Genomic DNA, 23,129 nt, shown 5'->3' with positions numbered 1-23,129 from the left:
TAGAACTGTGTGCTAGACAAAAACAATGCCACAACTTCCATTCAAGTACCTCTAGAGTGTAATACGGTCAACACGTGTCCTCTCAAAATAAATGTCCACAGTTCCTTCAACTGCATCTCACATCTTCTCTTTCACCAGTTTTGGTTTCCATGTTTCACTCAGAGCCCAGCAATGGGATCCCACAGTCGGACCTTGCTGGGCCCAGTGGAGATCAGCGCTATGGATGAACCTACAGATAACACTGGACAGGAAGGGAGGCGTCACAGGGATTGTTCACCCATATCGAGCAGAAAAGCCCTGGCATACAGACAGGTTTAGAATGTTGGCAGTTGGAGAGGGAGGGAGTGAATGGAATGGAGGGGGACAAATGACATCCCCAGAAGGGCTGCAAAGCCCAGATGAGTCTGACATGCCTGTGGGTGAATGAGGACACTTTCCAAAGAACTCCAACAAAGTACAGCATACAGGACACAGGGTGACTTCACTGTTGACACTCCACTGTCCCAAGCTCCGGTCACGTCTGCAGCCCTTAAGAAAAAAGATCCTCATCAAGAGACTTTGGTCTCTAATACTTGCATTTAAAAGCTGCCGACAAGATCAGACGGGCACAGACTCAAAAGTTTTACATGAAAATGCAGAGTTGTGGGATAGAAAACACTCCCCACCTCAGGAGTCATCACTCTGAGACAACCATGAAATATGACCTGAAAACTGCCCCAAGGCCATGGGACAAGGCTGTCCCACCCACCCAGAACAAGCATAAAAGCCAGCCCAGAGCCTCTCTCCTGCACACACTTCTCCTCAAGCCTTCTCCTCCTGCACCTGCAGACTACAAGGTGAGTCTCAAGCCCCAACCCTCCTGCTCCTGCACTCCTGGCCCCTCTCTTCCAGCACCCTCAGCCCTAGCCTCAGCAGCCCTGATGCCTTCACAAAGACCCACAACAGCTTCCACACTGCCTCCCCCTTCTGCATCACTACCCCTCGCACCCTTACACCCCTGTCTAAAGAGATCCCTTCTCTTCCAGGCACCCTCCACACCACACCCATGGCCTGTCACAACCGCTGCAGTCCCTGCGGACCCACCCCGCTGGCCAACAGCTGCAACGAGCCCTGTGCCCTGCAATGCCAGGATTCCCACGTCATCATCAACCCTTCCCCTGTGCAGGTCACCCTGCCAGGACCCATCATGACCTCCTTCCCCCAGAACACCGCCGTCGGATCCACCTCCTCCGCTGCTCTGGGCACTGAACTCAATGCCCAGGGACAGCCCATCTCTGGTGGATTTGGCTTTGGTGGCTTTGGCTACGGCCTGGGAGGCCTGGGCTGCTATGGCAGAAGACGCGGCTACATCTGCTAAGGGCCCTCAGCACCACCCCTGACACCACCAGCTCTGGCCTCTGGCAACAGCTCCTGCAAGCAAAGTGCCTCGGCTGATGGCCTCTCTACTCCTACCTCACACCTTCCTTCAGCTTCTTCTTTCTCACCATTCCTTCACTTCAATAAATTTTTCTTGCACCACATCCTGAGTTGCCTCCTGTTTTCTTTGAATTCCAATGGTCTCACATCCTCACCCTGTGCAATGCCAGAACTCAACCATTATGGTTGATGGAAACAGAGCAAAGAACATTTCTTAGCAATTCTGTCCGCACCGGGAACAACCATCACTGACAAGGGAATCAGGGGAGAGGGGAGACCTTCCAGAACATGACACAAGCCATCACCTCATCTACCAAAGGCGTTGACACAACAATTGTCTCTTTGGCACTGCTCTGCCAAAGTCACTCTACACCAGCATTCACTTGAAAAATTCCCTTCACAGCAACACTCTTGGACAGCAGCAACTCCCAGTGAGCAGAGGAACAAGAGCATCCACTTGGGCAGGAACTCAAGAGTGAAAATGCTTCTATCCCCCTTCCTCAAGTAGGTCCTAGCAGGAGCAGGATTTCCACGATTATGGCCAGTTCATTTTTTGGCTTTCAAGTAGTGGGACTCCATTGCCTCTTACACTATGAGACCATCCATACACACTGAAAATTTCTTCCTTCCTTTGCCTAGTGTATTCACTTTATTTTCACTTGTGGACGTGCCTTCTATTCTTTCATGTGTGCAGTGCTGAGAACAGCTGAGCTCCCACACACTGGTGACAGCCCCCTGACCAGCCTTGTCTCCTCTGAGTCACAGATATCTCAGACTCTCATCTAGCAAAGATCTATCAGCCACTTTAGGTATCTGCTGTCCCTCATCAGGTCTTTGTCCACTACTCCCTTGGGCTTTTTCACCAATCAAGGCCAGAACTGTCCACACCACCTCACATGGGATCTGACTATGGCTCTACGGAGAAGACGGGCCACCTCTCATAACTTCATATCAACAATTTTCTGAAATCTATCGTGGACACAGGTGACGCCCCACTGAAGTAATTCCCCACTGCAACCTGCTGTTCACTCTGTTCTCCACCAGCACCTCAGGTTCCTGCTCACAATAGTCACTTTTCAGACTCTCAGCTCACAGCATTATGCAGGGCCCTGTGCCATTCCTGTCCAGATGCACAACTTCACATTTCCATTGGTTTAACTTTGGGAGATTCCTTTAAACCCTTAGTCTCAAGGTCCTTCTGAGTGATAGAACAGCCAAGTGGGGCCTCAGACACTCCATCCCCTGTCAGCTCACTGAAAGGGCACCTCTCCCACTGTTGACAAGGAACGAAAGAGTCCAGGTGCTCAATGTGGCTCAGATGCAGAGCCCAGACCATCCTAACTGACCTGCGATAGTATGGGGCCCCTCCCCATAACACACACAAAAACCCAAAATCATGAGTTCCATTGCATGATCTGACTGATGACACCCAGCTCTGAAAACCCGGACCACATCTTCAGTTCCCTTTGACACACACCATCAACACCAGCCTTTGCACACAAATAATCACACTTTAAAGGAGGAATGAACACAATGGAAGGGGCAGCTCGTCGTGAACGGCACAGCTCCAAAGCCCAAACCAGCCTGACATGGCTGTGATGGAATGGGGCCCCTCTTCATAACACACTCACAAACTAAAGCACAAAAGTGCCATCAAATGACCTCACTCATGACACCCATATTTTTCTTAGGCATTTGTTGTATATTCTGGTTTCTCGGACACACATATTCCAAGAAAACCATCCCAAATATCCACACACTTAAAAGCTGACATTAAGGTCACATGGACACGGCCGCAAAAGAAGATCATTAGAATGAAGGATTGTGGGAAGGAAAACACTCCCCACATCAACACTAAGAAGTCCATGCCAGAAAAACATGATACAAATTCTGTTTAAGGACCTCTAGAGTGTAATAAGGTCTACATATGCCCTTGAAAAATGAATGTCCACAGATCCTTCAACTGCTCCTCAAGTCTACTTCTCCTGCACCAGTTTTCTTTTCTGGGTTTCACACACAGCCCAGCAATGGGACGCCAGAGTGTGATCTTGCTGGGCCCAGTAGAGACGAGCGCTACGGATGTACCAACACAAGACATTGGACAGCAGGGGTGGTGTCACAGGGACTGCTCGCCAAAAACCAGTAGGAAAGTCCTGGTGTATAGCCAGATTTAGAATGTTGGCAATGGGACAGGGAGGGAGAAAAGGTGTCCGAAAGGAACTTAGGTCATCCCCAGAAGGGCTGGAAGTCCCAAATGAGTCTGACATGGCTGTGGGGGAATGAGGACCCTCTCCAGAAGACACCCACAAACCCCAGCAGACCAGGGCCAAGGGATGACTTCAGTGATGACACCCCACTGTCCAAATTTCCGGTTACGTCCACAGCCCTCCAAAAAAAAAACATCGTCATCAACAAACTTCGTTCTCTAATACCTCCATTTAAAAGCTGCCAACAAGGTCAGATGGGCACAGACTCAAAAGTAGAACATGACACAGCAGAGCTGTGGGATGGGAAACACTCCCCACCTCAGGACTCACCACTCTGAGACAACCAGGAACTGTGGCCTGCAAAATGCCCCAAGGCCAAGGGACAAGTCTGTCCCACCCACGAGAACCAGCATAAAAGCCAGCCCAGAGCCTCTCTCCCTCACACACTTCTCCTCAAGTCTTCTCCTCCTGCTCCTGCTGACAACCAGGTGAGACACAAGCCCATGACCCTCCTGCCCCCTACACCCCTGGCCCCTCTTCCAGCGGCTCAGCTCCAGTCTCAGCAGCACTCACGCCTCCCCAAAGTCCCACAACAAGCTCAACATTCTCTCCCCTTTCTAAGACTTCAACCCTCACATCCCCACAACGCTCTACCCTCCCTAACAACTCTCTCTTCCAGGCAACCTCCACACCACACCCATGGCCTGTCACAACCGCTGCAGTCCCTGCGGGCCCACCCCACTGGCCAACAGCTGCAACGAGCCCTGTGCCCTGCAATGCCAGGATTCCGGCGTCATCATCAACCCTTCCCCTGTGCAGGTCACCCTGCCAGGACCCATCATGACCTCCTTCCCCCAGAACACCGCCGTCGGATCCACCTCCTCCGCTGCTCTGGGCACTGAGCTCAATGCCCAGGGACAGCCCATCTCTGGTGGATTTGGCTTTGGTGGCTTTGGCTATGGCCTGGGAGGCCTGGGCTGCTATGGCAGAAGGGGCGGCTACATCTGCTAAGGGCCCTCAGCACCACCCCTGACACCACCAGCTCTGGCCTCTGGCAACAGCTCCTGCAAGCAAAGCACCTCGGCTGATGGCCTCTCTACTCCCACCTCACACCTTCCTTCAGCTTCTTCTTTCTCACCATTCTTTCACTTCAATAAATTTTTCTTGCATCACAACCTGAGTTGCCTCCTGTTCTTTTTGAATTCCAAAGGTCTCACATCCTCACCCTGTGCAATGCCAGAACTCAACCATTATGGTTGATGGAAATAGAGCAAAGAACATTTCTTAGCAATTCTGTCCCCACCAGGAACAACCAACACTGACAAGGGTATCAGGGGAGAGGGGAGACCTTCCAGAACATGACACAAGCCATCACCTCATCTACTAAAAGCTTTGACACAATTCTCTCCTGGGCACTGCTCTGACAAAGTCACTGTATGCCTGCATATGTTTGAAAAAGTCTCTCTCCATCAGCACTTTTGAGTCCACCCAGTGAACGGAGAAATACCATCATGCCCTTGGGCAAGAAGGCCAGAGAGCAAGTGATTCCATCCCCTCTGCTCAAGCAGCTCTAGAAGGAGCTGGATTTCCAGGATTATGGCCAGTTCAGATTTGGACCTCCAAGAAGAGGGACTCCATTGTCTCTTACACTCTGGGACCATCCACACACACTGAAAAATCCTTACTTCCTTGGCCCATGGAATTCCATCTATTTTCACTTGTGCACATGCCTTCTTTCCTTTTATGTGTGCAGGGCTGAGAACAGCTGGGCTCCCACACACTGGTGACACATCCCTGCCCAGCCTTGTCTCCTCAGAGTGCCATCTCTCTCAGTCTCTTTTCTAGCAAGGATCCACCAGGCCCTTAAGTATCTTGTGGCCCTCAACAGGTCTTTGTCCACTACCCACTTGCACTTCTTCACCTGTGGAGGACAGAAATATAGGCACCACCCACACAGGATCACACCAGTGCTCTAAAGAGAGCAAGGGCCACCTCTCACAACTTCATGGCAACAGTTTTCTGAAGTCTGTCTTGGACACAGGTACCACCCCACTGAAGTAATTCCCCACTGTGCCCTGCTGATCACTCTGTTCTCCATCAGTACCACAGGGTCCTGCTCCCAAAAGCCACTTTTCAGACTCTCAGCTCACAGCATTATGCAGGGCCCAGGGCCATTCCTGTCCAGATGCAAAACTTCACATTTCCTTTGCTTGAACTTTGGGAGATTCCTTTAAACCTTTAGTCTCAAGGTCCTTCTGACCGGAGGAACAGCCAAGTGGGGCCTCAGACACACCAACATCTGCCAGCTGGCTGAAGGGGCACCTCTCCATCTGTTGACACAGAATGGAAGAGTCCAGGGACTCAACCTGGCTGAGAAGCAGAGCCCAGACCATCCTGACTGACCTGCGATAGTTTGGGGCCCCTCCTCACAACAAACACACATAAAAACCCAAAACCATGAGTTCTAGAGGGTCACCTCACTGATGACACCCCAGCTCTCATAATTTTGGTCAAGTCTTGCATCGTCTTTGACAGACACCATCCACACCAGACTTTAGTCTCAAATACTCACACTATAAAGGAGGAATGACCACAATGGAAGGAGCAGCTCCTCATGCACAACACAGCTGCAAAGCCCAAACCAGCCTGACACAACTGCAGTGGAATGGGGCCCCTCTTCATAACACACTCACAAACTAAAGCACAAAAGTGCCATATAATGACCTCACTCATGACACCCATATTTTTCTTCGGCTTTTGTTGTATATTCTGGTTTCTCGGACACACATCTTCCAAGAAAACTATCCCAAATATACACACACTAAAAAGCTGACACCAAGGTCACATGGACACGGCCGCAAGAGAAGATCATTAGAATGAACGATTGTGGGAAGGAAAGCATTCCTCACATCAACATCTAGAACTGTGTGCTAGACAAAAACAATGCCACAACTTCCATTCAAGTACCTCTAGAGTGTAATACGGTCAACACGTGTCCTTCCAAAAATGAATGTCCACAGTTCCTTCAACTGCATCTCACATCTTCTCTTTCACCAGTTTTCCTTTCCATGTTTCACTCAGAGCCCAGCAATGAGACCCCACAGTGGGACCTTGCAGGGCCCAGTGGAGACAAGTGCTATGGATGAACCTACAGATGACACTGGACAGGAAGGGAGGCGTCACAGGGATTGTTCACCCATATCCAGCAGGAACGGCCTGGCATAGAGACAGGTTTAGAATGCTGGCAATGGGACAGGGAGGGAGTGAATGGAATGGAAGGGGACACCTGTCATCCCCAGAAGGGCTGCAAAGCCCAGATGAGTCTGATGTGGCTGTGGGGGAATGAGGACCCTCTCCACAGCACACCTACAAAGCACAGCATACAGGACACTGGGTGACTTCACTGTTGACACTCTACTATTCAATGCTCTGGTCACGTCTGCAGCCCTTCACAAAAAATATCATCACCAACATCCTTTGGATTCTAATACTTGCATTTAAAAGCTGCCGACAAGATCAGACGGGCACAGACTCAACAGTTTACCATGACATTGCAGAGTTGTAGGATGGACAACACTCCCCACCTCAGGAGTCACCACTCTGAGACAACCAGGAACTATGACCTGCAAAATGCCCCAAGGCCAAGGGACAAGGCTGTCCCACCCACCCAGAACCAGCATAAAAGCTGGCCCAGAGCCTCTCTCCCTCACACTCTTCCCGACAAGCCTTCTCCTCCTGCACATACAGACAACAAGGTGAGCCTCAAGCCCCTAACTCTCCTGCTCCTGCACTCCCCGGCCCCTCTCTTCCAGCACCCTCAGCCCCAGCCTCAGCAGCCCACATGCCTCCCCAAAGCCCCACAACAGCTTCCACACTCCCTCACCCTCTAGCATCAGCAGCCGCTCAAAGCCCCACACCCCTGTCTAACATGATCCCTTCTCTCTTCCAGGCACCCTCCACACCACACCAATGGCCTGTCACAACCGCTGCAGTCCCTGCGGACCCACCCCACTGGCCAACAGCTGCAACGAGCCCTGTGCCCTGCAATGCCAGGATTCCCACGTCATCATCAACCCTTCCCCTGTGCTGGTCACCCTGCCAGGACCCATCATGACCTCCTTCCCCCAGAACACCGCCGTCGGATCCACCTCCTCCGCTGCTCTGGGCACTGAGCTCAATGCCCAGGGACAGCCCATCTCTGGTGGATTTGGCTTTGGTGGCTTTGGCTACGGCCTGGGAGGCCTGGGCTGCTATGGCAGGAGGGGCGGCTCCATCTGCTAAGGGCCCTCAGCACCACCCCTGACACCACAAGCTCTGGCCTCTGGCAACAGCTCCTGCAAGCAAAGCACCTTGGCTGATGGCCTCTCTACTCCTACCTCACACCTTCCTTCAGCTTCTTCTTTTCTCACCATTCCTTCACTTCAATAAATTTTTCCTGCATCACAACCTGACTTGCCTCCTGTTCTTTTTCAATTCCAATGGTCTCACATCCTCACCCTGTGCAATGCCAGCACTCAACCATTATGTTTGATGGAAATAGAGCAAAGAACATTTCTTAGCAATTATGTCCCCACCAGGAACAACCAACACTGACAAGGCAATCAGGGGAGAGGGGAGACCTTACAGAACATGACACAAGCCATCACCTCATCTACTAAAAGCTTTGACACAATTCTCTCCTGGGCACTGCTCTGACAAAGTCACTGTATGCCTGCATATGTTTGAAAAAGTCTCTCTCCATCAGCACTTTTGAGTCCACCCAGTGAACGGGGAAATACCATCATGTGCATGGGCAAGAAGGCCAGAGAGCAAGTGATTCCATCCCCTCTGCTCAAGCAGCTCTAGAAGGAGCTGGATTTCCACGATTATGGCCAGTTCAGTTTTGGACCTCCAAGAAGAGGGACTCCATTGTCTCGTACACTCTGGGACCATCCACACACACTGAAAAATCTTTACTTCCTTTGCCTATGGAATTCCATCTATTTTCACTTGTGCACATGCCTCCTTTCCCTTCACGTGTGCAGGGCTGAGAACAGCTGGGCTCCCACACACTGGTGACACATCCCTGCCCAGCCTTCTCTCCTCAGAGTGCCATCTCTCTCAGTCTCTTTTCTAGCAAGGATCCACCAGGCCCTTAAGTATCTTGTGGCCCTCAACAGGTCTTTGTCCACTACCCACTTGCGCTTCTTCACCTGTGGAGGACAGAAATATCGGCACCACCCACACAGGATCCCACCAGTGCTCTAAAGAGAGCAAGGGCCACCTCTCACAACTTCATGGCAACAGTTTTCCGAAATATGTCTTGGACACAGGTACCACCCCACTGAAGTAATTCCCCACTGTGCCCTGCTGATCACTCTGTTCTCCATCAGTACCACAGGGTCCTGCTCACAAAAGCCACTTTTCACACTCTCAGCTCACAGCATGATCCCGGGCCCAGTGCATTTCCTGTCCAGATGCACAACTTCACATTTCCCTTGGTTGAACTTTGGGAGATGCCTTTAAACCCTTAGTCTCAAGGTCCTTCTGACCGATGGAACAGCCAAGTGGGGCCTCAGACACACCAACATCTGCCAGCTGGCTGAAGGGGCACCTCTCCATCTGTTGACACAGAATGGAAGAGTCCAGGGACTCAACCTGGCTGAGAAGCAGAGCCCAGACCATCCTGACTGACCTGCGATAGTTTGGGGCCCCTCCTCACAACAAACACACATAAAAACCCAAAACCATGAGTTCTAGAGGGTCACCTCACTGATGACACCCCAGCTCTCAAAATTTTGGTCAAGTCTTGCATCGTCTTTGACAGACACCATCCACACCAGACTTTAGTCTCAAATACTCACACTATAAAGGAGGAACGACCACAAAGGAAGGAGCAGCTCCTCATGCACAACACAGCTGCAAAGCCCAAACCAGCCTGACACAACTGCAGTGGAATGGGGCCCCTCTTCATAACACACTCACAAACTAAAGCACAAAAGTGCCATATAATGACCTCACTCATGACACCCATATTTTACTTCGGCTTTTGTTGTATATTCTGGTTTCTCGGACACACATCTTCCAAGAAAACTATCCCAAATATACACACACTTAAAAGCTGACACCAAGGTCACATGGACACGGCCGCAAGAGAAGATCATTAGAATGAACGATTGTGGGAAGGAAAGCATTCCTCACATCAACATCTAGAACTGTGTGCTAGACAAAAACAATGCCACAACTTCCATTCAAGGACTTCTAGAGTGTTATACGGTCAACACGTGTCCTTCCAAAAATGAATGTCCACAGTTCCTTCAACTGCATCTCACATCTTCTCTTTCACCAGTTTTCCTTTCCATGTTTCACTCAGAGCCCAGCAATGGGACCCCACAGTGGGACCTTGCAGGGCCCAGTGGAGATCAGCGTTATGCATGAACCTACACAAGACACTGGACAGGAAGGGAGGCGTCACAGGGATTGTTCACCCATATCCAGCAGAAATGGCCTGGCATACAGACAGGTTTAGAATGTTGGCAGTTGGAGAGGGAGGGTGTGAATGGAATGGAAGGGGACACCCGTCGTCCCCAGAAGGGCTGCAATGCCCAGATGAGTCTGACATGCCTGTGGGTGAATGAGGACACTCTCCAAAGAACTCCAACAAAGCACAGCATACAGGACACAGGGTGACTTCACGGTTGACACTCCACAATCCAATGCTCTGGTCACGTCTGCAGCCCTTAACAAAAAAGATCCTCATCAACATCCTTTGGTCTCTAATACTTGCATTTAAAAGCTGCCGACAAGGTCAGATGGACACAGACTCAAAAGTTTAACATGACACTGCAGAGTTGTGGAATAGAAAACACTCCCCACCTCAGGAGTCACCACTCTGAGACAACCAGGAACTATGACCTGCAAAATGCACCAAGGCCATGGGACAAGGCTGTCCCACCCACCCAGAACCAGCATAAAAGCCAGCCCAGAGCCTCTCTCCCTCACACTCTTCCCGACAAGCCTTCTCCTCCTGCACCTACAGACAATAAGGTGAGCCTCAAGCCCCTAACCCTCCTGCTCCTGCACTCCTGGCCCCTCTCTTCAAACACCCTCAGCCCCAGCCTCAGCAGCCCACATGCCTTCCCAAAGCCCCACAGCAGCTTCCACACTCCCTCACCCTTCTGCATCAGCAGACGCTCAAAGCCCCACACCCCTGTCTAAAATGATCCCTTCTCTCTTCCAGGCAACCTCCACACCACACCCATGGCCTGTCACAAACGCTGCAGTCCGTGCGGACCCACCCCGCTGGCCAACAGCTGCAACGAGCCCTGTGCCCTGCAATGCCAGGATTCCCACGTCATCATCAACCCTTCCCCTGTGCTGATCACCCTGCCAGGACCCATCATGACCTCCTTCCCCCAGAACACCGCCGTCGGATCCACCTCCTCCGCTGCTCTGGGCACTGAGCTCAATGCCCAGGGACAGCCCATCTCTGGTGGATTTGGCTTTGGTGGCTTTGGCTACGGCCTGGGAGGCCTGGGCTGCTATGGCAGAAGGGGCGGCTCCATCTGCTAAGGGCCCTCAGCACCACCCCTGACACCACCAGCTCCGGCCTCTGGCAACAGCTCCTGCAAGCAAAGCACCTCGGCTGATGGCCTCTCTACTCCTACCTCACACCTTCCTTCAGCTTCTTCTTTCTCACCATTCCTTCACTTCAATAAATTTTTCTTGCATCACAACCTGAGTTGCCTCCTGTTCTTTTTCAATTCCTATGGTCTCACATCCTCACCCTGTGCAATGATAGAACTCAACCATTATGGTTGATGGAAACAGAGCAAAGAACATTTCTTAGCAAAGATGTCCCCACCAGGAACAACCAACACTGACAAGGCAATCAGGGGAGAGGGGAGACCTTCCAGAACATGACACAAGCCATCACCTCATCTACTAAAAGCTTTGACACAATTCTCTCCTGGGCACTGCTTTGACAAAGTCACTCTATGCCTGCATATACTTGAAAATTTCTCTTCCCATCAGACCTTTTGAGTCTTCCCAGTGAGCAGGGAAATACCATCATGCCCTTGGGCAAGAAGGCCAGAGAGCAAGTGATTCCATCCCCTCTGCTCAAGCAGCTCTAGAAGTAGCTGGATTTCCAGGATTATGGCCAGTTCAGATTTGGACCTCCAAGAAGAGGGACTCCATTGTCTCTTACACTCTGGGACCATCCACACACACTGAAAAATCCTTACTTCCTTTGCCTATGGAATTCCATCTATTTTCACTTGTGCACACGCCTTCTTTCCTTTTATATGTACAGGGCTGAGAACAGCTGGGCTCCCACACACTGGTGACACATCCCTGCCCAGCCTTCTCTCCTCAGAGTGCCAGCTCTCTCAGTCTCTTTTCTAGCAAGGATCCACCAGGCCCTTAAGTATCTTGTGGCCCTCAACAGGTCTTTGTCCACTACCCACTTGCGCTTCTTCACCTGTGGAGGACAGATATATCGGCACCACCCACACAGGATCCCACCAGTGCTCTAAAGAGAGCAAGGGCCACCTCTCACAACTTCATGGCAACAGTTTTCCGAAATATGTCTTGGACACAGGTACCACCCCACTGAAGTAATTCCCCACTGTGCCCTGCTGATCACTCTGTTCTCCATCAGCACCACAGGGTCCTGCTCCCAAAAGCCACTTTTCACACTCTCAGCTCACAGAATTATGCAGGGCCCAGGGCCATTCCTGTCCAGATGCACAACTTCACATTTCCCTTGGTTGAACTTTGGGAGATTCCTTTAAACCCTTAGTCTTGAGGCCCTTCTGACTGGTGGAACAGCCAAGTGGTGCCTCAGACACACCAACATCTGCCAGCTGGCTGAAGGGGCACCTCTCCAGCTGTTGACAAGGAATGGAAGAGTCCAGGTGCTCAACCTGGCACAGATGCAAAGCCCAGACCAGCCTCACTGACATGGGATACTTTGGGGTCCCTCCTCACAACAAACACACACAAAAACCCAAAACCATGAGTTCTACACGGTGACCTCACTGATGATACCCCAGCTCTCAAAATTTTGGTCAAGTCTTGAGTCCTCTTTCACAGACACCATCAACACCAGACTTTAGTCCAAATTCTCACACTATAAAGGAGGAATGACCACAATGGAAGGGGCAGCTCCTCATGCACAGCACAGCTAGAAAGCCCAAACCAGCCTGACACAGCTGCAGTGGAATGGGGCCCCTCTTCATAACACATTCACAAACTAGAGCACAAAAGTGCCGTAAAATGACCTCACTCATGACACCCATATTTTTCTAAGGTTTTTGTGGTATGTTTTGGTTCCTCTGACACACATCTTCCAAGAAAACTCTCCCAAATATCCACACACTTAAAAGCTGACACCAAGGTCACATGGACACGGCCGCAAGAGAAGATCATTAGAATGAAGGATTGTGGGAAGGAAAGAATTCCTCAGATCAACTTCTAGAACTGTGTGCTAGACAAAAACAATGTCACAACTTCCACTCAAGGACCTCTAGAGTGTTATACGGTCAACACGTGTCCTTCCAAAAATGAATGTCCACAGTTCCTTCAACTGCATCTCACATCTTCTTCTTCTCTTTCACCAGTTTTCCTTTCCATGTTTCACTCAGAGCCCAGCAATGGGACCCCACAGTGGGACCTTGCAGGGCCCAGTGGAGACGAGTGCTATGGATGAACCTACAAATGACATTGGACGGGAAGGGAGGCGTCACAGGGATTGTTCACCCATATCTAGCAGGAACGGCCTGGCATAGAGACAGGTTTAGAATGCTGGCAATGGGACAAGGAGGGAGTGAATGGAATGGAAGGGGACACCCGTCATCCCCAGAAGGGCTGCAAAGCCCAGATGAGTCTGATGTGGCTGTGGGCAAATGAGGACCCTCTCCACAGCACACCTACAAACCACAGCATACAGGACACTGAGTGACTTCACTGTTGACACTCTACTATCCAAAGCTCTGGTCACACCTGCAGCCCTTCACAAAAAATATCATCACCAACATCCTTTGGTCTCTAATACTTGCATTTAAAAGCTGCCGACAAGATCAGACGGGCACAGACTCAACAGTTTACCATGACATTGCAGAGGTGTAGGATGGACAACACTCCCCACCTCAGGAGTCATCACTCTGAGACAACCAGGAACTATGACATGCAAAATGCCCCAAGGCCATGGGACAAGGCTGTCCCACCCACCCAGAACCAGCATAAAAGCCAGCCCAGAGCCTCTCTCCCTCACACTCTTCCCGACAAGCCTTCTCCTCCTGCACCTACAGACAACAAGGTGAGTCTCAAGCCCCTAACCCTTCTGCTCCTGCACTCCCCGGCCCCTCTCTTCAAGCACCCTCAGCCCCAGCCTCAGCAGACCACATGCCTCCCCAAAGCCCCACAACAGCTTCCCCACTCCCTCACCCTCTTGCATCAGCAGCCCCTCAATGCCCCACACCCCTGTCTAACGAGATCCCCTCTGTCTTCCAGGCACCTTCCACACCACACCCATGGCCTGCCACAACCGCTGCAGTCCCTGCGGACCCACCCCGCTGGCCAACAGCTGCAATGAGCCCTGTGCCCTGCAATGCCAGGATTCCCACGTCATCATCAACCCTTCCCCTGTGCTGGTCACCCTGCCAGGACCCATCATGACCTCCTTCCCCCAGAACACCGCTGTCGGATCCACCTCCTCCGCTGCTCTGGGCACTGAGCTCAATGCCCAGGGACAGCCCATCTCTGGTGGATTTGGCTTTGGCCTTGGCTACGGCCTGGGAGGCCTGGGCTGCTATGGCAGAAGGGGCGGCTACATCTGCTAAGGGCGCTCAGCACCATCCCTGACACCACCAGCTTTGACCTCTGGCAACAGCTCCTGCAAGCAAAGCACCTTGGCTGATGGTCTCTCTACTCCCACCTTACACCTTCTTTCAGCTTCAGCTTCTTCTTTCTCAGCATTCTTTCACTTCAATAAATTTTTCTTGCATCACAACCTTAGTTGCCTCCTGTTCTTTTTCAATTCCAAAGATCTCACAACCTCATCCGGTGCAATGCCAGCACTCAAACATTCTGTTGGATGGAAACGGAGCAAAGAACATTTCTTAGTATGTATGCCCCAACCAGGGACAACCAATTCTGATATGGGAATCACAGGAGAGGGGAGAACCTTCCAGAACATGACACAAGCCATCACCTCATTTACCAAAGGCGTTGACACAACAGTTGTCTCTTTGGCACTGCTCTGCCAAAGTCACTCTACACCAGCATTCACTTGAAAAATTCCCTTCACAGCAACACTCTTGGACAGCAGCAACTCCCAGTGAGCAGAGGAACAAGAGCATCCACTTGGGCAGGTACTCCAGAGCGAAAATTCTTCTATCCCCCTTCCTCAAGCAGGTCCTAGCAGGAGCAGGATTTCCATGATTCTGGCCAGTTCAGTTTTGGACTTCCAAGAAGAGGAACCTTATTGCCTCTTATACTCTGGGAACATCCACACACACTGAAAATTTCTTCCTTCCTTTGCCTAGTGTATTCAATTTATTTTCACTTGTGCACGTGCCTTCTATTCCTTTGAGTGTGCAGTGCTGAGAACAGCTGAGCTCCCACACAATGGTGACAGCCCCCTGACCAGCCTTGTCTCCTCAGAGTCTCAGAAATCTCAGACTCTCATCTAGCAAAGATCTACCAGCCCCTTCAAGTGGTGGCCCTCAACCGGTCTTTGTCCACAATCCCATGTTCTTCTTCACCACTCAAGGCCAGAACTTTACACACCACACCATATGAGATCCAAGCAGTGCTCTACAGAGAGGAAGGGCCACCTCTCACAACTTCACGGCAACAATTTTCTGAAATCTGTCTTGGACACAGGTGACTATGCTGGTCACTCTGTTCTCGATCAGCACCACAGGGTCCTGCTCAAAAAAGGCACATTACAGACTCTCAGCACACAGCATTATCCAGGGCCCAGTGCCATTCCTGAAAAGATGCACAACTTCACATTTCCTTTGGTTGAACTTTGAGAGATTCCTTTAAACCCTTAGTCTCAAGGTCCTTCTGACTGGTGGAACAGCCAAGTGGGGCCTCAGACACATCAACATCTCCCAGCTGGCTGAAGGGGCACCTCTCCAACTGCTGACACAGAATGGATGAGTCCAGGTGCTCAACCTGGCACACACGCAAAGACCAGGCCATCCTGACTGACCTGCGATAGTTTGGGGCCCCTCTTCACAACACATACAAAAACCCAAAATCATGAGTTGATTGGATGACCTCACTGATGACAACCCAGCTCTCAAAATTTTGGTCAAGTCTTGAGTCCTCTTTGACACACACCATCAACACTTGGCTTTGTTCGCAAATACTCACACTATCAAGGAGGAATAACCACAAAGGAAGGGGCAACTTCTCATGCACAGCATACCTGCAAAGTACAAACCAGCCTGACACAGGTGCAGTGGAATGGGGCCCCTCTTCATAACACATTCACAAACTAAAGCACAAAAGTGCCATATAATGACCTCACTCATGACACCCATATTTTTCTTAGGCTTTTGTGGTATATTCTGGTTTCTCGGACAAACATCTTCCAAGAAAACCATCCCAAATATCCACACACTTAAAAGCTGACACCAAGGTCACATGGAAATGGCCTCAAGAGAAGATCATTAGAATGAAGGATTGTGGGAAGGAAAGCATTCCTCACATCCACAAATAGAAGTGTCAGCTAGACGAAAACAATGTCACAACTTCCATTCAAGGACCTCTAGAGTGTAATACGGTCAACACGTGTCCTTCCAAAAATGAATGTCCACAGTTCCTTCAACTGCATCTCACATCATCTCTTTCAGCAGTTTTCCTTTCCGTGTTTCACTCAGAGCCCAGCAATGGGACCCCACAGTGGGACCTTGCAGGGCCCAGTGGAGACAAGTGCTATGGATGAACCTACAAATGACATTGGACGGGAAGGGAGGCATCACAGGGATTGTTCACCCAAATCCAGCAGGAACGGCCTGGCATAGGGACAGGTTTAGAATGCTGGCAATGGGACAGGGAGGGAGTGAATGGAATGGAAGGGGACACCCGTCATCCCCAGAAGGGCTGCAAAGCCCAGATGAGTCTGATGTGGCTGTGGGGGAATGAGGACTCTCTCCACAGCACACCTACAAAGCACAGCATACAGGACACTGGGTGACTTCACTGTTGACACTCCACTGTTCAAAGCTCTGGTCACATCTGCAGTCCTTCACAAAAAATATCACTTCAACATCCTTTGGTCTCTAAAACCTGCATGTAAAAGCTGCCGACAAGGTCAGATGGACACACTCAAAAGTTTTCCATGACACAGCAGAGCTGTGGGATAAAAAACACTCCCCTCCTCAGGAGTCACCACTCTGAGACAACCAGGAACTATGACCTGCAAAATGCCCCAAGGCCATGGGACAAGGCTGTCCCACCCACCCAGAACCAGCATAAAAGCCGGCCCAGAGCCGCTCTCCCTCACACTCTTCCTGACAAGCCTTCTCCTCCTGCACCTACAGACAACAAGGTGAGTCACAAGCCCCAACCCTCCTTCCCTTGCACCCATGGATTCTCTCTTGCGGCACCCTCAGCCCCAGCCTCAGCAGCCCTCATGCCTCCCCAAAGCCTCACAACAGCTTCCGTTATCTCTCACCCTTCTGCATCACTGCCCCTCGCACTCCCACACCCCTGTCTAACACAATCCCTTCTCTTCCAGGCACCCTCCACACCACAACCATGGCCTGCAACAGCCTCTGCCGTCCCTGCAGACCCACCCCGCTGGCCAACAGCTGCAACGAGCCCTGTGCCCTGCAATGCCAGGACTCCAGCGTCATCATCAACCCTTCCCCTGTGCTGGTCACCCTGCCAGGACCCATCATGACCTCCTTCCCCCAGAACACCGCCGTCGGATCCACCTCCTCCGCTGCTCTGGGCACTGAGCTCAATGCCCAGGGACAGCCCATCTCTGGTGGATTTGGCTTTGGTGGCTTTGGCTACGGCCTGGGAGGCCTGGGCTGCTATGGCAGGAGGGGCGGCTCCATCTGCTAAGGACCCTCAGCACCACCCCTGACACCACAAGCTCTGGCACCTGGCAACAGCTCCTGCAAGCAAAGCACCTTGGCTCATACTTGTCCTACTTGCACCTCACCCTGGATCCCTTCAAGTTCTTTTCCTTGCCTTTTAATTCTTTTGCCTCAATAAAGATTTCCTGCATCCAAGTCCCACACATCTCTTCTTTTATGAATTTCCAAGCTCTCGCACCCTCATCCATGGGGTGGATTGCAAAGGGACACAACGCCTTCCTAAACAACTAGAACCACACCAGTACTAACCAAGACTGACACAGGAAGCTGGGTTGAATGGGGATCATCAAGAACATGACAAAAACAAATCACCTGCCATACCAAAGGCTTTGACACAACAATGCTCTCCTACTCATTGCTCTGGACAAGCCTCTCCATGCCGGCATTCCCTTGACAATATCTCCTCCCATCAGAACTCTCAAACCACACAAACAACCACAATATCATCCACCCTCAGAGAAACTCAGGAAGTGCTGCAAGGGCTTCTAACCCCGCGGGTCAAGGAAGGCTACTCAGAGAAGGATTTTCAGAACCATGAACAGTTCAGGTTTTGACCTCCCTAGACACAAAGATTCCTGCACCTCTTCCACTCTGTGACCAAAGTCACACGGAAAAAGGCTTGTCTGCTCTGCCCATAGAATTTCATCTGTTTTCACTTATGCCCTTGCCAACTCTTCCTTTGCATGTGCAGCACTGAGAACAGATGTGATCCCTCGCCTTCATTCCCTGCCATTAGGGATTTACACACACTGGTAATAAGCCCACGTCTAGCCTTGTCTTCTGGAAGTCCCAGCTCTCCCAGTCCTCTCTGAAAAATCCTCCAGACACTGAATCTCTCAATGGTCCTGAACTGGCCTTGTTTCACCAAGTCTATGGGCCACCTCCACTGGGGAGCCCAGAACTGCTCACACCATCTCGCATCATTTTTGAGGACGTTGAAGAGTGCTGCCTACATGGTTGTGACTCTTGAGTTACTTCATTTGAGCTTTGACTCCAGCTTGACTTTGCATCACAAGGCTCCAGGTCATCTTTTTTAAATGTTATATGAATAGATCAGTCCACCTCACTGACTCTTTACACCAGCTGTACATCCTTGCGTAGTCTGGGATGATGAAGATGATAATCACTGCCAAAGATATTGCTAACAGGAGGAAGCAAACACCAGCCATGGCTCCCTCATCAACCACGGTATAGTTTTTTCTTTGTGTAGGTAACTCAGAGACCACTAAGACATGGATTTTGCCCACCAAAATCAACGCTAACTGCTCCACATTACCTTGTATGACCTGCACTTGGCAATGCTTTGGAAGTGAAAAAACTCCTTCCTTGTGTGCAAGAACAAGGCCCCTGGAAATCCAGGGGCAAGGTGGGAGGGAGTAAGTGCACTGAAAGGGACAGGTCCAAATGCCCGGCAAAAAGTCCAGAGGAACCTGACAGGACTGTAAAGAATCGTGTCCCTCTCTCAAATGCAACCACAGACCAAAGCACACCTGTCCCATGGGTTGAACTCATGGATGACATCCCAATTTTCCTAGGCATTTGTGGTTTATTTTGGTTTCTCTGACACACACCTCCCAAGCAAATCCTCCCAAATACCAACTCTCACTTTATGGCTGCTGCCAAGGTCACATTGACATGGTCACAAGAGCAGGAGATGGAATTGTAGAGTTGCAGGAAGGAAAACAGTACCCAACTCATGAGTTGTCAGGCTGGGCCAGGTAAAACTGACGTCATTATTTACATTCAGGTACCGTGAGAGAGTAAAAAAGTCAACACTTCTGTTCTGAAAATTGAACACATCCAAATCCTTCAAGTGCTCCACAGACATCGTCTCCTTATGCTTCACCAGCTTTCCTTTCTAGGTGTCACTCAGAACCCCGCAATGGGACCTCACAGTACGGCCTAGCTGGGGCCAGCTGAGACAAGTGCTATAGACGAATAAAACCCAAGTCATTACAGGGAATGACAAGAGTCCCCAGATCACAGGGACTGCTTTCCCATCTCCAGCAAGAAAGTCCTGACATATTGAGAGGTTTTGAGTGTTGACAACAGGACAGGGAGGGAGAGAATGTGATGCAAGGGGACATCCATCATCCCCAGCAGAGCAGCAAAGCCCAAATGAGCCTGACGTGATTCAGGGGGAATGAGGACCCTCTCCACAAGACACCCACAAATCCCAGCACAGCAGGGCCATTGGGTGACTTCACTGTTGACACTCCACTGTCCAAAGCTCATGTTCACAGCCCTCCACAGAAAACATCATCATCAACCGCCCTTGGTCTCTAAAACCTGCATTTAAAAGCTGACACCAAGGTAAGATGAACACGTCCTCAAAAGTAGGACATGACACTGCAGACTTGCAGGATGAAAAACAATCCCCACATCAGGACTCACCACTCTGAGACAACCAGCAACTCTGGCCAGTAAAATGCCCCAAGGCCAAGGGATGAGGCTGTCCCACCCACCCAGAACCAGCATAAAAGCCAGCCCAGAGCCTCTCTCCCTCACACACTTCTCCTCAAGCCTCCTCCTCCTGCTGCTGCCCTGTGAGTCTCCTGTGAGACTCTAGCCCCTGACCCTCCTTCTCCAGCACCCCTGGCCCCTCTCTCCTTTCCAGCATGCTCAGCCCCAACTTCAGCAGCCCTCATGCCTCCACAAAGCCTCACAACAGCTTCCATTATCCCTCACCCTCCTGCATCACTGCCCCTCGCACCCCTACACCCCTGTCTAATGAGATCCCTTGTCTCTTCCAGGCACCCTCCAAACCGCAACCATGGCCTGCAACAGCCTCTGCCGTCCCTGCGGACCCACCCCGCTGGCCAACAGCTGCAACGAGCCCTGTGCCCTGCAATGCCAGGATTCCCACGTCATCATCAACCCTTCCCCTGTGCTGATCACCCTGCCAGGACCCATCATGACCTCCTTCCCCCAGAACACCGCTGTCGGATCCACCTCCTCCGCTGCTCTGGGCACTGAACTCAATGCCCAGGGACAGCCCATCTCTGGTGGATTTGGCTTTGGTGGCTTTGGCTACGGCCTGGGAGGCCTGGGCTGCTATGGCAGAAGGGGCGGCTACATCTGCTAAGGGCGCTCAGCACCACTCCTGACCCCACCAGCTCTGATAACAGCTCCTGCAAGCAAAGCACCTTGGCTGATGGTTGCCCGACTTTTACCTCACTCTGGATCCCTTGCAGTTCTCTCCCTTGCCTTTTAATTCTTTTGCATCAATAAAGTTTTCCTGCATCAAATACACTCACATCTCCTCATCTTTTTGAATTTCCAAGCTCTCGCACCCTCATCCATGGGGTGGATTTCAAAGGGGCACAACACCTTCCTAAACAACTAGAACCCCAACAGTAACCACCAAGACTGACAGGAAGCAGGGTAGAAGTTTGACCCTCCAGAACATGACAAAATCACATCACCTGCCATACCAAAGGCTTTGACACAAAAATGCTCTCCTGCTCATTGCTCTGGCCAAGCCTCTCCATGTCAGCATTCCCTTGACAACCTCTCCTCCCATCTAAACTCTCAGACCACACAAACAACCTCTATATCAACCACCCTCAGAGAAATTCAGGAATTGCTGCAAGCGCTTCCATCACCTCTGCTCAAGTTAGGCTACCCAGAGAAGGATTTCCGGAACCACAGACAGTTCAGCTTTTCATCTTCTTGGACACAGAGACTCCTGCACCTCTTCCACTCTGTGACCACCTGCACACTAAAAAAGGCTTGTCTGCTCTGCCCATAGAAATACATGTGCTTTCACTTGTGCCATTGCACAACCCCCAATCCAGCCTTGTCTTCTGGAAGTCCCAGCTCTCTCAGTCCTCTCTGAAAAATCCTACAGACCTTTAATTCTTTGGTGGTCCTGAACTGGCCTTGATTCACCAAGTCTCAGGGCTTCCTTTCCTGGGGACCTCAGAACTTCTCACACTGACTGATGTAATTTTTGAGACTATTGAACAGTGTTGGCCACATGGTTATGACTCTCGAGTTATTTCATTTGAGCACTGATTCCAGCTTGACTTTGCATCACAAGGCTCCAGGTCATCTTTTTTAAATGTTATATGAATAGATCAGTCCACCTCACTGACTCTTTACACCAGCTGTACATCCTTGCGTAGTCTGGGATGATGAAGATGATAATCACTGCCAAAGATATTGCTAACAGGAGGAAGCAAACACCAGCCATGGCTCCCTCATCAACCACGGTATAGTTTTTTCTTTGTGTAGGTAACTCAGAGACCACTAAGACATGGATTTTGCCCTCCTAAATCAACTCTAACTGCTCCACATCACCTTGTATGACCTGCACTTGGCAACGCTTTGGAAGGGGAAAAAACTCCTTCCTTGTGTGCAAGAACAAGGTCCCTGGAAATCCAGGGGCAAGGTGGGAGGGAGTAAGTGCACTGAAAGGGGCAGGTCCAAATGCCCAGCACAGCCTGACAGGACTGTAAAGGCATTGAGTCCCTCTCTCAAATGCAACCACAAACCAAAGCACACCTGTCCCATGGGATTGCTTCACTGATGACATCCGAATTTTCCTAGGCATTTGTAGTTTGTTTTGGTTTCTCTGACACCCGCCTTCAAGGAAATCCTCCCAAATACCAACTCTCACTTTAAGGCTGCTGCCAAGGTCAGATGGACATGGTCACATGAGCAGGACATGGAATTGTAGAGCTGTAGTAAGGAAAAGAGTCTCCAGCTCATGAATTGTCAGGCTGAGCCAGGTAAACCTGATGTTATTATTTGCATTCAGGTACCTTGAGAGAGTAAAAAGGTCAACACTTCTGTTCTGAAAATTGAATGTATTCAGGTCATTCAAGAGCTCCATAGACATCCTCTTCTTATTGCTCACCACTTCTCCTTTCTAGGAGTCACTCAGAGCTCAGCAATGGGGACCTCACACTAGGACCAGGCTGGGGCCAGCTGATATGACTGCTATGGACAAATGAAACCCAAAACATCACAGGGCCTGACAGGACCCCACAAACCACAGGGATTGTTTTCCATATCCAGCAGGAAACTCTGGCATATACACACACGTCCAGAATGTAGACAACGGGACTGGGAGGGAGAGATAGGATTGAAGGGGACACCCATCACCCCCAGGAAAGCTGCAAACCCAGATGAGCCTGACGTGGCTGTGGGGGAATGAGCACCCTCTTCACAAGACACCCACAAACCACAGCACACCAGAGCCAGGGCATGACTTAACTGTTGACACCCCTCTGTCCAAAGCTCTGGTCACATCCACAACCCTTCACAAAAAAAACATCATCATCATCAACAGTTCTTGGTCTCTAATAGCTGCATTTAAAAGCTGCCGCCAAGGTCAGATGAACATGGACTCAAAAGTAACACATGACACAGCAGAGTTGTGGGATGGACAACACTCCCC

General features: G+C 50.7%; 7 protein-coding genes across 7 annotated transcripts; all 7 read left to right on the top strand.

The window, feature by feature from the left end:
- The first annotated feature begins 1,037 nt into the window (after positions 1–1,037).
- On the top strand, positions 1,038–1,521 carry LOC132334063 (feather beta keratin-like). Its single transcript, XM_059859808.1, has one exon. The coding sequence runs from the start codon at positions 1,046–1,048 to the stop codon at positions 1,355–1,357; it is 312 nt and encodes a 103-aa protein (XP_059715791.1). The 5' UTR covers positions 1,038–1,045; the 3' UTR covers positions 1,358–1,521.
- Positions 1,522–4,322: 2,801 nt separating this feature from the next.
- Positions 4,323–4,798, top strand: LOC132333994 (feather beta keratin-like). Its single transcript, XM_059859690.1, has one exon. The coding sequence runs from the start codon at positions 4,323–4,325 to the stop codon at positions 4,632–4,634; it is 312 nt and encodes a 103-aa protein (XP_059715673.1). The 3' UTR covers positions 4,635–4,798.
- Positions 4,799–7,592: 2,794 nt separating this feature from the next.
- On the top strand, positions 7,593–7,904 carry LOC132333938 (feather beta keratin-like). Its single transcript, XM_059859558.1, has one exon. It carries the CDS (start codon positions 7,593–7,595, stop codon positions 7,902–7,904), a length of 312 nt encoding a protein of 103 aa, XP_059715541.1.
- A 2,620-nt stretch (positions 7,905–10,524) lies between these two features.
- Positions 10,525–11,174, top strand: LOC132333871 (feather beta keratin-like). Its single transcript, XM_059859437.1, has 2 exons — positions 10,525–10,645; positions 10,840–11,174. Exons 1-2 carry the CDS (start codon positions 10,525–10,527, stop codon positions 11,172–11,174), a joined length of 456 nt encoding a protein of 151 aa, XP_059715420.1.
- A 2,624-nt stretch (positions 11,175–13,798) lies between these two features.
- Positions 13,799–14,446, top strand: LOC132333808 (feather beta keratin-like). The gene is made up of 2 exons (XM_059859307.1): positions 13,799–13,919; positions 14,115–14,446. The coding sequence occupies exons 1-2, from the start codon at positions 13,799–13,801 to the stop codon at positions 14,444–14,446; spliced, it is 453 nt and encodes a 150-aa protein (XP_059715290.1).
- A 2,598-nt stretch (positions 14,447–17,044) lies between these two features.
- LOC132333744 (feather beta keratin-like) lies at positions 17,045–17,690 on the top strand. The gene is made up of 2 exons (XM_059859181.1): positions 17,045–17,165; positions 17,356–17,690. Exons 1-2 carry the CDS (start codon positions 17,045–17,047, stop codon positions 17,688–17,690), a joined length of 456 nt encoding a protein of 151 aa, XP_059715164.1.
- Positions 17,691–20,171: 2,481 nt separating this feature from the next.
- On the top strand, positions 20,172–20,810 carry LOC132327681 (feather beta keratin-like). Its single transcript, XM_059847136.1, has 2 exons — positions 20,172–20,271; positions 20,461–20,810. Exons 1-2 carry the CDS (start codon positions 20,172–20,174, stop codon positions 20,808–20,810), a joined length of 450 nt encoding a protein of 149 aa, XP_059703119.1.
- The last annotated feature ends 2,319 nt before the right edge of the window (positions 20,811–23,129 follow it).

Source organism: Haemorhous mexicanus, chromosome 1 (assembly GCF_027477595.1).
Source record: "Haemorhous mexicanus isolate bHaeMex1 chromosome 1, bHaeMex1.pri, whole genome shotgun sequence".
Classification (NCBI taxonomy): Eukaryota; Metazoa; Chordata; class Aves; order Passeriformes; family Fringillidae; genus Haemorhous; species Haemorhous mexicanus.
Note: the sequence above shows the minus strand (reverse complement) of the source record. Positions and strands in the feature narration are given on the sequence as shown.